A 13811-nucleotide genomic window follows, 5' to 3' on the forward strand; every position below is an offset into this window, starting at 1 on the left:
TACAGAGCCTACTTGGGATTCTCTCTCTCTCTCTCTCTCTCTCCCTCTCTCTCTCTCTCTGCCCTCTCCCATCTCGGTCTCTATTTCAAAATAAATAAACTTAAAAAAAAAAATTAGAAGTTATATAAACGTTGCATTTACATTAATTTTATAAACCACTTGATGCTGCTTATGAACTTGGTTAAACACATCCAAATATATTGAGTTACACATATGAATATATCGTTTCATTCTGAAGTACTTCAAGTATTTGGTAATAACAATTAAACTTGGAACAAAGAAACTCAAGGGTTAATTATATAATGAAACAGGCAGAGAACACTCATAGAACACTCCTGTGTTGTACATATTAAAATTTAATACATGATAAGAGTAACTGCCACAATTTAAAATTGATAACATCAATGACAAGGCAGTCAGACATATGGCTGAAGGTATCCTGTTCTCAATGTCTGAGAGGTGTATTATCTGTTATGTTAGACATATGACAGAATGCTCTCATGCATCATTTCTCCAAGGCCTCTTTCCTTAAGTTGTCTGGTATTTTGCTAAAGTCCACCACATTGAACGTGTTCCTAAGTTATTTCTGTGTGGATTTCCTGGCAAATATGTTACTTCAAGACCGGACTATATTTATTACCATAGGAAAGTACTTCTCTAGTGTGAATTAACATCTACTGAGGTCTTAACTTCTGGGCAAAGGCTTTCCTAGTCGTTCATGATCTGTGATGATCACGTGATAGGGCTTCTTCCCACCGAAGGCTTTCCTAGTCTGTCACATTCATAGAATCTATCTTAGTCAACACTTTTTAGATGTATAATGTCCTAAGATATTTTCATCAAGGCTGACTGCGCGAGCAGTTTTGTAAGTTTTTTGTCAACATAAAATGTGACACAACTGATCACTAAAGATAATACCATTCTTTGCATTCATTCTTCATTGCAAAATATTATCTTGAGGGCCTACAACTGGCAACAGGTTTTCCCAAAGTGACTATCTGTGAATTCTCTTGTGTTTAACAAGGATTGACAAGTGGGCAAAAGTTTTCCCACAATCACTGCATCCATAGGGCCTCTCTCCGGTATGTTTTCTTTGATGAACATTGAGCCCTGACTTGGTCGTGAAGGCTTTCCCACATTCCCTGCATTCAAATGGTTTCTCTCCTGTGTGAATTCTCTGATGGGTGATGAGATCATTTTTGCGCAAAGAAAATTTTCCACATTCGGTACATGCAAAGGAGGTTTTTCCCGTGTGAAATCTCTGATGTTGTACGAGGCAGGTCTTCTTCCGGAAGGCTTTATCACATTCGTTGCATTTGTATGGCTTCTCTCCGGTATGAGTCTGCTGATGTATACCTAGAGTACTCTTCATGGTGAAGCCCTTTCCACACTCACTGCATATATACGGTTTTTCCCCGGTATGAGTTCGCAAATGTGCAACGAGCATGCTTTTCCCAGTTAAGCCTTTGCCACACTCATTGCATATATAGGGTTTCTCTCCTGTATGAGTGCGCCTGTGCACATTGAGATGACTCTTCTCTGTGAAGCCTTTTCCACATTCACTGCATATATAGGGCTTCTCTCCCGTGTGAGTTCGTTGATGTCCGACCAGCCGTATCTTTGCTGGAAAGCCTTTCCCACATTCACTGCATATGTAGGGTTTCTCTCCCGTATGAGTTCGCTGGTGTACAATCAGGCGGCTCTTCACGGTGAAGCCTTTCCCGCAATCACTGCATATATATGGTTTCTCTGCAGTATGAGTTCGCTGATGTACAATGAGATCACTCTTCATGGTGAAGCCTTTTCCACATACACTACACACATAGGGTTTCTCTCCCGTATGTGTTCGCTGATGTCTGATGAGCGGACTCTTCAAGGTGAAGCCTTTTCCACACTCACTGCATGTGTAGGGTTTCTCTCCTGTATGAGTTCGCTGATGTACGATGAGACAGTGCTTCATTGAGAAGCCTTTTCCACATTCACTGCATGTATACAATTTCTCTTCTGTATGAGTTTGCTGATGTGTGAGAAGACTGTTCTTCAGGGTGAAACCTCTCCCACATTCATCGCACATAAAAGGTTTCTCGCCAGTATGAGTTCGATGATGTGCAACAAGACGCCTCTTCTCAATGAAGCCTTTTCCACATTCGTTGCATATATATGGTTTCTCTCCTGTATGAGTTTTCTGATGCGTAGTGAGACTAAACTTTGTAGAGAAGGCTTTCTCACATAGACTGCATTCATGGGGCTTCTCTCCTGTATGAGTTCGCTGATGATAAACGAGCCGACATTTCTTGATGAACGCCTTCCCGCATTCATTACATGTATAAGGCTTCTGTCCCATATGAGTTTTCTGGTGTATGCTGAATTGTGATTTCTTAGGAAATGTTTTGTCACATTCAGTGCATTCATAATGTTTCAGTCCTGTATGAATTCTCTGATGTTCAATTAGCCTGGATTTTCTGGAGAATGCTTTCCTACACATACCACATCCATGAGGTTTCTCTCTAGTATGAACTCTCTGATGATCAGTGAGCTGAGACACCTTGACAAAGGCTTTCCCACATTCACTGCATACATGGGCTTTCTGCGTATTTTGAGTTCTCTGTTGTTTCATGACCTGGGAATTATTATTAATGGGTTTTACACCTGCAGGAAATTTATTTACACTATAAAATTGTTCGTGGTTACCATAAAGAAGGGATTTCCCATCTTCATGAAATTCAGCAGAGTTCTCCAAATCACAGCTTATACTCTGGCTTTCCAAACTTGAATTTGATTTTAAAGGTTTTTCACGTAAATCAAACATATCATAATTTTGTTTCAACAGAAAATCACTTTCACTCTGGTTAAAAATGCTTGCAAATGTATTATGTTCACAGCATTGTTCCACACTCTTCTGAATGCTTTGATTTTGTAACTGACACTGCAGGGGATCATCAACTTTCCTGATTTCTAGGAGAGAAGAGAACAATGAATCACTCTGTCATCTCTCATAATCTTAGTTTGGAATAAAACTGTTTTAAAAAGGCCTTCATGTGAAGTAGTTATTTTAAGTGACAATCCTACAGGTGGTATAATAAGAAATACATTTGGTCTCTATCCACAGTTCTTGGTACAGAGCTTCTAAATGTCCTAACGGGAGTTTCTTTTGTTATTCATAACAAGCCCTTTCAATCACAACTGAGTTTATGCTAATGAGGCGATTTAGCATAGGGTTCCTACACAACCACGAAATGGGGCTGGTACCCAGAAAGACCAAGCGATTATAAGGTTGGAACTTTCAGTCCCACCCACCAAGAAAGGGAAAGGCAGGAGGAACTAGAGATTACAGCTGTACAGAAACTCTTGGGGCACCTGGGTGGCTCAGTCAGTTAAGCTCTTGACTCGACTTTGGCTCAAATCATGATCTCACGGTTTGTGATATTGAGCCCCATGTCAGGCTCTGTGCTGACAGCACGGAGCCTGCTTGGGATTCTCTCTTTCTCTCTCCCCCTCCCCTGCTCATTCTTTTTCTTTCAAAATAAATAAACATTTTTTTTAAAAAAGCTCTATAGAAACTCTTAAGTAAGATCTGATCAGCTTCTGGGTTGGTAAAGACATCCGTGTGCCAGGAGGGTGGTGCACCCCAGTTCCATGGAGACAGAAGCTCCTGCATTCAGAAATCCTTCATACTTTGCCCTATGTACCTCTTCATCTGGCTGTTCATCTGTATCCTTTATAAATCCTTTATTAAGCTGGCAAACACAAGTGTCTGAGTTCTGTGAGCTACTCTAGCAAATTAATTGAACCCAAAGAGGGGGACATGGGAATCTACAATTTATAGTCAGATGGACAGAAGCATAGGTAACAATCTGGACTTGCAACTGACATCTGAAGTAGGGACAGACTTGTGGGACTGAACCTTTAGCTTATAGGATCTGACATTCTTTCCAGGTAGATAGTATCAGCATTGAGTTAAATCTGTAAAACATCCTGATTTTATTCTCGGTATAGACAACTGAAGCAAAGGATTAAGAAGGCAATTGCAGTTTGTGAAACACAGTTAAAGAAGCAGTGGAGAAGTAAGAGGTAGAGGAAATCAAGATATATTTAAAGAAAAGATAAGGTTCACTGATGGGCTCAATGGGAGAAGTGGGAAGAGGTTAATGAAAGCGAGGACTCAAGGATCACTTCAGGAATTGTGTGGCTTGGGCTGCTGGACAAAATATCTCTCACTAAAATAAGGAATATTACTGAAGTTCAGAATGAGGGGAAAACCTAGCATGCATTGTGAAACATGCATGCTAAATGTGAAGATGTTATCTTAAAATGTGAAATCACATCTTAAAATGTGAGATTTTTTTAAAAGTTGATTTATTTTGAGAGAGAGAGTGAGCACATGAGAGCAGGGAAGGGATAGAGAGAGGGAGAGACAGAATCCCAAGCAGGCTTTGTGTTACTGGAGGGCTCAAACTCATGAACCGTGAGATCATGACCTGAGCCAAGATCAAGACCCGGATGCTTAACCAAGTGAGCCACACAGGCACCCCTAGATTGTTGAATTGTACACCTGAAACTAATATGACACTGTATGTTATTATACTCGAATAAAAAAAAAAAATCAGACTCAAGTTCTTGAAAAATTAGTAGAAATTCCATTTGCTATCACTTTAAATTTATTTTTTATTAGTTATTTATTTATTTTAACATTTATTCATTTTTGAGAGAGAGACAGAGAGACAGAGAGACAGAGACAGTGAGTGGCGGAGGGGCAGAGAGAGAGGGAGGCACAGAATCCAAAGCAGGCTCCAGGCTCCGAACTGTCAGCACAGAGCCCGACGTGGGGCTCCAATTCACGAACTGTGAGATCATCACCTGAGCCGAAGTTGGACGCTCAATCTACAGAACCACCCAGGTGCCCCATTTTGCCATCACTTTACAAATTGAAAAGTAATAATACATGGGTACATCCAGTATCAGGGTGTGACTGAATTACAATAACAACAACAACAACAACAACAACAACAAAAATAATGTCAGGGAGTGCTTCAGAGCCTGGAGCCTGCTTCGGATTCTGCATCTTTCTCTCTAACCCTCCCCTGCTCGTGCTCTGTCTCTCTCTCTCTCAAAAATAAATAATAAAAATTTAAAAAAAATCATGTGAAAACAAAAGCCTTAGGAAAATAAATGCAGTGATAACATCTAATAATTAAAGGAAAATCTGAATTAACAAAACCATGAAGGAAATCATTTGAAGCAGACATAACTTATGACCCAGTTTGGGCTGGCAATCATGTGGCATGTTAAAAAAGATATTTTCTTGTTAATTAGATAACCTTTGAGAGCTCAGCAAGCAGAGAACATTCAAGGTAATGCCAGGATGGGGACGATTTAAAATGTGTACTCGTGTTGAACTCAAAGAGAACCTAAATTAATTTTTTTTTAAGTTTATTTATTTATTTTTTGAGAAAGACAGAGACAGCACAAGCAAGGGAGAGGCAGAGACAGAGGGAGACAGAGAATCCCAAGCAGGCTCTGTGCTGCTAGCACAGAACCCGATGCTCTGTGGGTTTGAGCCCACGAAGCCGCGAGATCATGACCTGAGCCGAAACCAAGAGTTGGATGCTCAACCGACTGAGCCACCCAGGCACCTCAAGAACCTGCATTTTAAATTTTTTTTTTTCAACGTTTTTTATTTATTTTTGGGACAGAGACAGAGCATGAACGGGGAGGGGCAGAGAGAGAGGGAGACACAGAATCGGAAACAGGCTCCAGGCTCCGAGCCATCAGCCCAGAGCCTGACGCGGGGCTCGAACTCACGGACCGCGAGATCGTGACCTGGCTGAAGTCGGACGCTTAACCGACTGCGCCACCCAGGCGCCCCAAGAACCTGCATTTTAAAAAAAGGATGAAGAGAAGATGATTCCTGTGCTCACACACAGAATGGGAAGTTACGGCTGGCTGCCATGAAGAAGGGTAAAATATATAGGATGAAAGCATGCATTAGACAATATTGAGAGAGAAGTCAATTGGACATCTTAAGAAAAGAGAAAGAGGTTGACTCACGGGAATGGAGGAAACTTAAGAGTGAGGAGAACTGAGAAGAAAATGAAAACGAAAGTATGGAGAACTTCAGGGGTTCCCGGGGTGGGGGTGGGGGCAAAGAACGACATAAATGCACAGCAAAAGCCAGGTTACCATGGAGACCAAGTATCAAAGGTATAGTCAGAAGTTATGGAAGGAAATCATTATTTCCTGGTAAGCAGGCATAGTAGTGAGAAAAAAGTGGGGAAGTCAAAGTTGTTTTTTTCCAGAAAGGCCTGGAAAGTGGAATTTCACAGCAGGAGAGACACTGTCACAGTAGATGAAGATTAGAAAGTCCGAGGAAGAAGATGACTATGCAAAACAAACAAAAACAAGAAGTATATAAAGCAAACAGGGAACAGGGATCAGCTCTCAAAAGAAAAAGAGGGATATATTTTCCTCGAAATTTCAACAAAGAAGAAGAGTTCCCATAGGGGAAAACAGATGTGGTGAGGGGCTGTCACAGCTGTGACACCTTCTCTGCCTGACCAGGGTACTGCTTCTGCAGCCACCCCCCACCCTGCCAACTTCTCACTCACCTGGGCAGATTCGACTGTCGATCTCATCCTCTGTTGTCCAAAGTTCTCCTCCTTCCAACTTGGAGAGTGCATCTGGTTTGCTGGCGAGATACCCTGTTCGTGAGAAATGATAGAGGACTCAGTGGTTGGGGCACCGGGGTGGCTCAGTTGGTTCAGCGTCCGACTGTGGCTCGGGTCACGATCTCGTGGTTCGCGGGGTCAAGCTCCATGTGGGGCTCTGCGCCAGCAGTGCGGAGCCTGCTTGGGACTCTCTCTCTCTCCCTTCTCTCTGCCCCTCCCTGACTCACACTTTCTCTCTCTCTCAAAATAAATAAATAACAAAAAAAAAAAAAAGAAGAAGAAGAAGAAGACGACTCCGTGGCCTGGGGTATATCAGGAGGGCATAATGTTACATTTTAGGGAATAAACAATGTTTCACATCTGTAAACATCAAGGCTTTTCTCTCAAGAGAGGGGGCATTATATCCTCTTGTCTGAGAGAAGAAAAGGATGCGAGAATCTATCATGTCAGAGTACTAAAGAGTTAAGTAGCTGAGAAAGAAAAAACCACTGGCAGAGCACCCTGTGAGAGACACAGAGGAGTCGTCCTCACCCACGGACACCAAGTTCCTGTAGTTCTCCAGCATCACATCCCGGTACAGGTCCTTCTGGGCGGGGGCCAGGAGCCGCCACTCCTCCCGGGAGAAGCCCACGGCCACGTCCTCAAATGTCAGGGATTCCTGTTACAACACAGTTACATTTAATGAAATGATGTTCTTTCAGTGATATGTAAAAAATGGATAAGGGAAACTATTCTGTTCATTTCACCATAAAGGAAATTGGTGGTTTTTGTTCTTTAATACATGGTGATAGAATAAGAAATCTTGTAAAATATTATGTTACTGTGCAGTCTTCTCCTCATCAAAGTTGAAAATCAGAGAAAGTTTCTGTAATATGTACCATTAAATCCTCTTGCTGGTGTAAGAACATCTGTATAAATTTGAGCATCTATTTGCCAATATGGAAGTACGTAGATGAATAACACAGATTTCTAAGTTCACCACGAGCATGTGAACCAATACCAAAATCAGTGATGAAGACTGCAGATATGCTAGAATCACCAGAAAACCCATACTAATTTCAGTGGTTAATATACTAAACAAAATAAAGGAACCGTATAATACATGTATAAAGCAAAGAGATTAATGATCAAGCAAATTTATAAAAAAACTACAAATATACTTACTTATAGACACATAGATGTACATAGACAAATATATATATGTATGTGTGCATATCATTAGGCAGAGTTAACACTACAATAGAAACAATGAAGAAACAGCTGCAGGAACCACGTTTTTACATTTATGAGAAGTAAGGGCAGTTAAGGCCTTTACTCACCACAACAGATCTATGAAGAACGATCAAAGACCTATGTGAACTTCAAACCTATGTGTCATGAAACATTAACATTCCCTCAAGGAACTAGTCTGTTTTCTCCTCACAGTCGATGCCTGTGATACTGTGATATAATAAGAGGTATATATTTGGTATTCATCTCCAGTTCCTAGCACAAAGCTCCTAAAGCCTTTAGAAGGGCTTGCGGTGGGAGGGACACCTTGTGTTATTTGTAACAAGCCCCTTTCAACCATACCCGAATTTATATTAACGAGGTAACTCTGGTGGGCCCCTAGATACCCTAAGGATGTGGCTGGTTGCTATGAGAACCAAGCTATTGATTAGAGGGCTGGAAGTGTCAGCCCTACCCCAGGGTAGGGAGGGGAGAGGAACTGGAGATTGAGATAATCACTAAATGGCCAGTGATTTCATCAATCGCCTCTACATAATGAAACTTCCATAAAAAACACTAAACTACAGGGCTGGGGTGCTTCCATGTTGGTTAACACATCAAGGTGCTGGGAGGGTGGCTTGCTTGGAGATGGCATGGAAGGTCCTCGCCCCTTCTCCCATACCTTGCCCTATGCTTCTCTTCCATTTGGTTGTTCCCATCATGTAGCCTTTATAATAAACTGGTAAATGTGAAGTAAAGTGTTTTCCTGAGTTACGTGAGCCACTGGAGTGAATTCTCGAACCCAAGGAAGGGATTGTGGGAACTGCCCATTTGTAGCCAAGTCAGAAGTATGGGTACCCTGGGCACCTAATGCTTGGCATCTGTAATGAGGTCAGTCTTGTGGGACTGAGCCCTATAAACTTGTGGAGTACGATAGTAACTCCAGGTAGTTAGTGTCAAGATTGAATCAAATTGTACACGGTGGTGTCTAGAGACTTGAGGAACTGGTCGTTGGTATGAAAAAATTCACATGTTTGGTATCAGAAGTGTTGGCAGTAGAAACAGATCACAGTAACTAATGCCTGCCATGTAACTTACCAAGATTCTCTCATGATGGCTGTCAGAGATATGTGCAACATTGACAGGTATTGTGACCTACAGGGTCTTGCACAATCACATATATTCCAACAAGAGCCACAAAGTATGAATCCTATGAAAAATATGTTCCTGATCCTACTTGGCCCAGATTTCTCCAGATCCTGCTATTCTCAATTCAAACTTTTTTGTTTAATTGCACTGATTTTTTTTTTTTTTTCTACAGGCCTCTACAAATCCATTGGGGGAGGGGGAGGAAAGAATAAAAGAAACCAAAAGTCACCTGGGCCTGGATCATCTTCTTCTGATTTTGGGAAATGGCTGCTAACCGGGATGCTCTGTCTTTAGCTCTTCTGGATCAGCTCTAAATTTCTGTTCAAAAATCTCAGTCTCCAGTCAAAGGTTTCCCCAGAAATGCTGATGCCTAAGTCTTGGAATCTTCTCCTTTTTCCCTGGATTCCTCTTGTCCCTGGGGAGCCAGCACCTACAGGCTGAAAAGCAAATTACTCTGAGCGGCACAATCTCTTTAGGCCCAAATATTGTCACTGTCGCTATGCATCCACCTTAAACCAAGGCCCCCAAAGATCTGTCTTTTTGAAAAGAGAGGGAAAAAAACCACAAGATGAAGGGGCGGGCCTGTGCCGGACGACCACGCCTCCTCCCCTTGAGTAACAGGACTCCCACCCTTCCCTAGCCAATCGGCCAAGGCCACAACCCTTCCCCAGCCAATAGGCTGAGGCCACAGCCATTACCTCACCAACTGCCCCTAGACCCCAATAAAACCTTTGTGCTTTTGAAACTCGCTCTCTCTCCCTGGTATCTCACCGCTGTGTCGGTGCAGGTAGGGGATTGATCTTGAGCTAGCTCGAATAAAAGCTCTTTTGCTTTTGCATCGGACTCGGCTCCCTGGTGGTCTTTGGGGGTCACCAATTCTGGGCATAACAAAGAGACTCTTCATGATAGAGAAGAAACTGAGGAGTGATGGAGGGAGGTGGGTGGGGGATGGGCTAGATGGGTGCTGGGTGCTAAGGGGGGCACTTGGGATGAGCACTGGGTGTTGTATGTTTAACCAACTGAGCCACACAGGCGCCCCCCACTGGCCGTGGTATGCAAGTGATCAATCACTGAATTCTACTCCTTGAAACCAATATTGCACAGTGTGTTAACTAAAATTTAAAAATTTAAAAAAAAATCGGTCTTTTTATTAAGTGCTCTGGGCCAAGTGGCAGGGGCCTCCTCAGGCACATCATTTTTAGGAAAGAGGACACACAGACAGTAAGAGATACACATTTTTCTCTTAAATCATGTGTGTCCATCTACCTCTGCAAAAGTCTTTTTACATCCTAGGGGACATACACTTTGATTTTGAGAGCATGATGCTAATAAGCAAATAATAACACATTGTCTTCATAATTTCTCATTGCCATTCAGTTCTTCATACTCTGTAGAGTATTAGAAGTATAAGCCTATAGGGGCGCCTGGGTGGCGCAGTCGGTTAAGCGTCCGACTTCAGCCAGGTCACGATCTCGCTGGTCCGTGAGTTCGAGCCCCGCGTCAGGCTCTGGGCTGATGGCTCGGAGCCTGGAGCCTGGAGCCTGTTTCCGATTCTGCGTCTCCCTCTCTCTCTGCCCCTCCCCCGTTCATGCTCTGTCTCTCTCTGTCCCAAAAATAAATAAAAAACGTTGAAAAAAAAAAAAAAGAGATTTTACTTGTGTCAGAATCTGAAAAGAAATATCCAAGAGGAATGTGCAAGGAATCTCGGAGGACAAAAGAGAAAAGGCGGCAACTTCAACATAAAACTGCTATTAGATAGGCTGGCTCGTTCATCTCGGCAAAAACTTTCATTCCTGGGAGTCCGAGGATACGAAGCGGCGCCGGCTGCCAAAAAACCAGAGCTGAAAACAGGACCCGGGGCGAAAGGGCAGAAGCGGGGACGCACACCCGCTGTCGTTGGCGGCAGCCCAGGCCCGAGCTCCGCACGCCGCGGCCAAGCCCCCCGCCTCCAGGCGCAGCCCACGCTCCCACCCGTACCCCCGACGCACCCGGCGGCCCCCGCGTGAGCTCCACGGACCCCGACCCGTGAGCCCCGAAACAGCTCGTCTCTGAGCCCCGAACAAAACCCGCTCCACTTGCAGCTGACCGCCACCACCCTCCCGCTCGCAATCTCCGAGCCCCAGCGAGTAAACGGCCCCCAAATGTGCCCTCTGCACCCGGTCGCTGTTCCCGAGAAATCTTTACCCACGAACTACGAGAGCACCTCCTGACCGAGACCCCGGGCACCGCCAGCGCACGCCCTAACACGGAAGAACACCCACCCACGGTCTCCTCCCGCAAGAATTCCACCCACCCCAGGCAGACGCTGACGAACCCTCCCCGGCCACAGTCCGCGAACGCACCTGATTCTCGCCACACACCACTGCGACCGACCGGCACCTGAACTTACTTCGCTGAACTTCGTCCGCGTCCCTCAGCACCGCGGGGCTGCGGCCAACAAGGGTCTGAAGCATTTCTAGAGAAAAGACAACTGGACCCCGGCTTTGCCGCTGCGGCAACATGGCCGCACCCTGGCCATGCCCCGTGGGGGCAGCCATCTTGGATCTCGGCCCTACGGGGCGCCAAGAGCCCGATTCCGCGCCCGCCGGCAGGGGCGGCTGGGAAAGTGAAAGGGCCGGTCAGTCTGGGCAGAAACGCACAGGTGGGAGGAGCAAAGCTGGAGCTTACGCCAGGCAAAAAACGGTGCGGGGAAAATCCCTTTCAGCGAGCGGACTGGAAAATTAAAATTAGGACACGGCTCGGTTGGCGTGATCCTGTTAACAGGGAGTGGAGGTATTTGTACAGCACAGAACTCACAGAAGCCTCCTCGGGGGAGTTTCCAGCAGAAATGGGTTTGAAGCGACTTTTGGACGGAGAACAACGTTCGAGAAGCTCTGAGGGCACAGGGATGACGGTCACTGATTAGGAAAGAAAACCGCTGGAACGCGCCAGTTAGGCGTGGGCAAGAATAATGGGGTGGGAAGACCACTAAGGCCCGCGAAATTGAGAGAAGATCAATGCCCAGGGAAGGGCGGAGCCTAGGCTGCACAGAGCTTTTCCTGGGTCCAGAGAGGAAGGCAGGGCTCTGAGGACCAGTGGCCAGGAATAGGCAACTGTGACAGCTTCCACAAGAATAAAAGTTGTGTAAAAAAAAGAATGTTATACCACATGTGTCAATTGCGAAAAGCATCAACAATCACAGCAATATAAATCCTAAATTTGGATCCAACTGAACCTGTCATATATATTGGAAGAATGGAGGGAAAGGACAGGAAAGGCCTGAGTGTGTGTGTGTGTGTGTGTGTAAGAGAAACCGCCAAACTTTTCCAGAGTCAATGTGCCAGTTTCCATTTCTATGATCAATACATGAGATCCACTCTTCCACACCCTATTACAAAAGGAATAAGAGAAAGGCCAACCTAATTTTTTAAATAACTAAATAATAAACAGGCCATTTACTTTTAAAAGTCGCAAGTACTCATAACAAGTTTTAAAATGCATCTAATATTCAAATAAATGCAAAATAAACATGAAACAAAAACATTTTAAACCTTAACATTCATGATGAGCAACATTCACAGTGGTGAGGCCATGTGGATAAAGGCACTCTTATGCTAAGCCTAAGTTTTATTTTTTCTCATCTGCATAGTAGGTAACTGTTGTCCACCATGTACAGCTTTGAATTAATTGAGGTTATTATCATGCTTATCACAGTTCTAAGTTTAAAAGATGCACACCACATTTAATAAGTTTTAGGTATTTGGTATGTTTAGGACGACAGGCTTCAGACCAGAGTATGTAAATTAGTAAAATGTTTTTAGAGTACAATCTGCAATTATCCAATTTAAGCTTTTCATTCTCCTTGAGCCAGGGCTTAATATTAAGAATTGATTCAGTAGAAATTAATCTTTTTGAGAACAAACATATACAAGGATATTTATGGTATAAATTTTGACAAATGTAAGGAAATAAAACACTCTTGTGATTCTTAAATTTACTCTTGCAGGGCGCCTGAGTGGTTCAGTCGGTTAAACGTCCAACTCTCGATTTTGGCTCAGGTCACAATCTCACAGTTCATGAGTTCGAGTCCCACATCCGGCTCTGCACTGACAGTTCAGAGCTTGCTTGGGATTTTCTTTCTCCCTCTCTCTCTGCCCCTCGCTTGCTTGTTCTCTCTCTCAAAAATAAACATATTTAATTTAAAAAAATAAATTTATCCTTCCATCTCTATATTCACACTTTTGGATAGCATCCCCTCCTAGGGACTCTGACTAATGTGTCCAATAAGACAGTAACAAACAGGACAGAACCAGACTTGCTCAGTGAGGTCTGGTATATGGTTCTCTTGAAGCTCCTCTAACACATTATACTAGAGCCCAGGCTAGCCTCTTGCAGCATGAGATTGTGAATGACCCCATCCATTCCAGGGACACTTAGACGTGTAAAAAAAAAAAAAAAAAGCCATCTAGCTCGTGCAGCCCCAGTCGAAACAGCCCACACTAGACAATCCAACCCTAGACCCACACAACAGAATTGGTAAATGTCTTTAGACATTAACTTTTAGGAAAGTAGTTTTGTAATGCAGTCAAAAGAAACAAATACCAGTATGAATGTACACCAGTAGGTGATTTGTTAAATCAGAGATGTCTCTTCATGAACAACCTACAGACATACTGTAAACTGGTGCAGCCACTGTGAAACAGTATGGAGGTTCCTCAAAAAATTAAAAACAAAACTACAATATGATCCACCAATTCTCCTGTATCCACTCAAATGGAATGAAGTCACTGTTTCAGAAACACAGCCGTA

The 13811-nt window shown here is 43.7% G+C and overlaps 1 protein-coding gene across 3 annotated transcripts; it reads right to left on the minus strand.

Annotated features, from left to right (window-relative positions):
- Positions 1–131: 131 nt before the first annotated feature.
- Positions 132–12471, minus strand: ZNF615 (zinc finger protein 615). 3 transcript variants are annotated; one of them, XM_058708320.1, is made up of 5 exons: positions 11413–12471; positions 9253–9460; positions 7197–7323; positions 6606–6698; positions 132–2955 (listed from the first exon to the last, which is right to left on the minus strand). In XM_058708320.1, exons 2-5 carry the CDS (start codon positions 9265–9267, stop codon positions 995–997), a joined length of 2196 nt encoding a protein of 731 aa, XP_058564303.1. In that variant the 5' UTR covers positions 9268–9460; positions 11413–12471; the 3' UTR covers positions 132–994. The 3 variants fall into 3 exon arrangements, with proteins under 3 accessions (XP_058564303.1, XP_058564301.1, XP_058564302.1); XM_058708318.1 differs by having other exon boundaries at positions 11366–12471; XM_058708319.1 differs by having other exon boundaries at positions 11208–12471.
- Positions 12472–13811: the final 1340 nt, after the last annotated feature.

Source organism: Neofelis nebulosa, chromosome 17 (genome assembly GCF_028018385.1).
Source record: "Neofelis nebulosa isolate mNeoNeb1 chromosome 17, mNeoNeb1.pri, whole genome shotgun sequence".
Taxonomy (NCBI): Eukaryota; Metazoa; Chordata; class Mammalia; order Carnivora; family Felidae; genus Neofelis; species Neofelis nebulosa.

Coding starts and splice junctions, on each gene's coding strand:
- ZNF615 (XM_058708320.1), bottom strand. Junction 6,699..7,196: donor CAGGAACTTGGTGTCCGTGG/GTGAGGACGACT, acceptor TCTCACGAACAG/GGTATCTCGCCAGCAAACCA. Junction 2,956..6,605: donor CGACAGTCGAATCTGCCCAG/GTGAGTGAGAAG, acceptor CTTCTCTCCTAG/AAATCAGGAAAGTTGATGAT.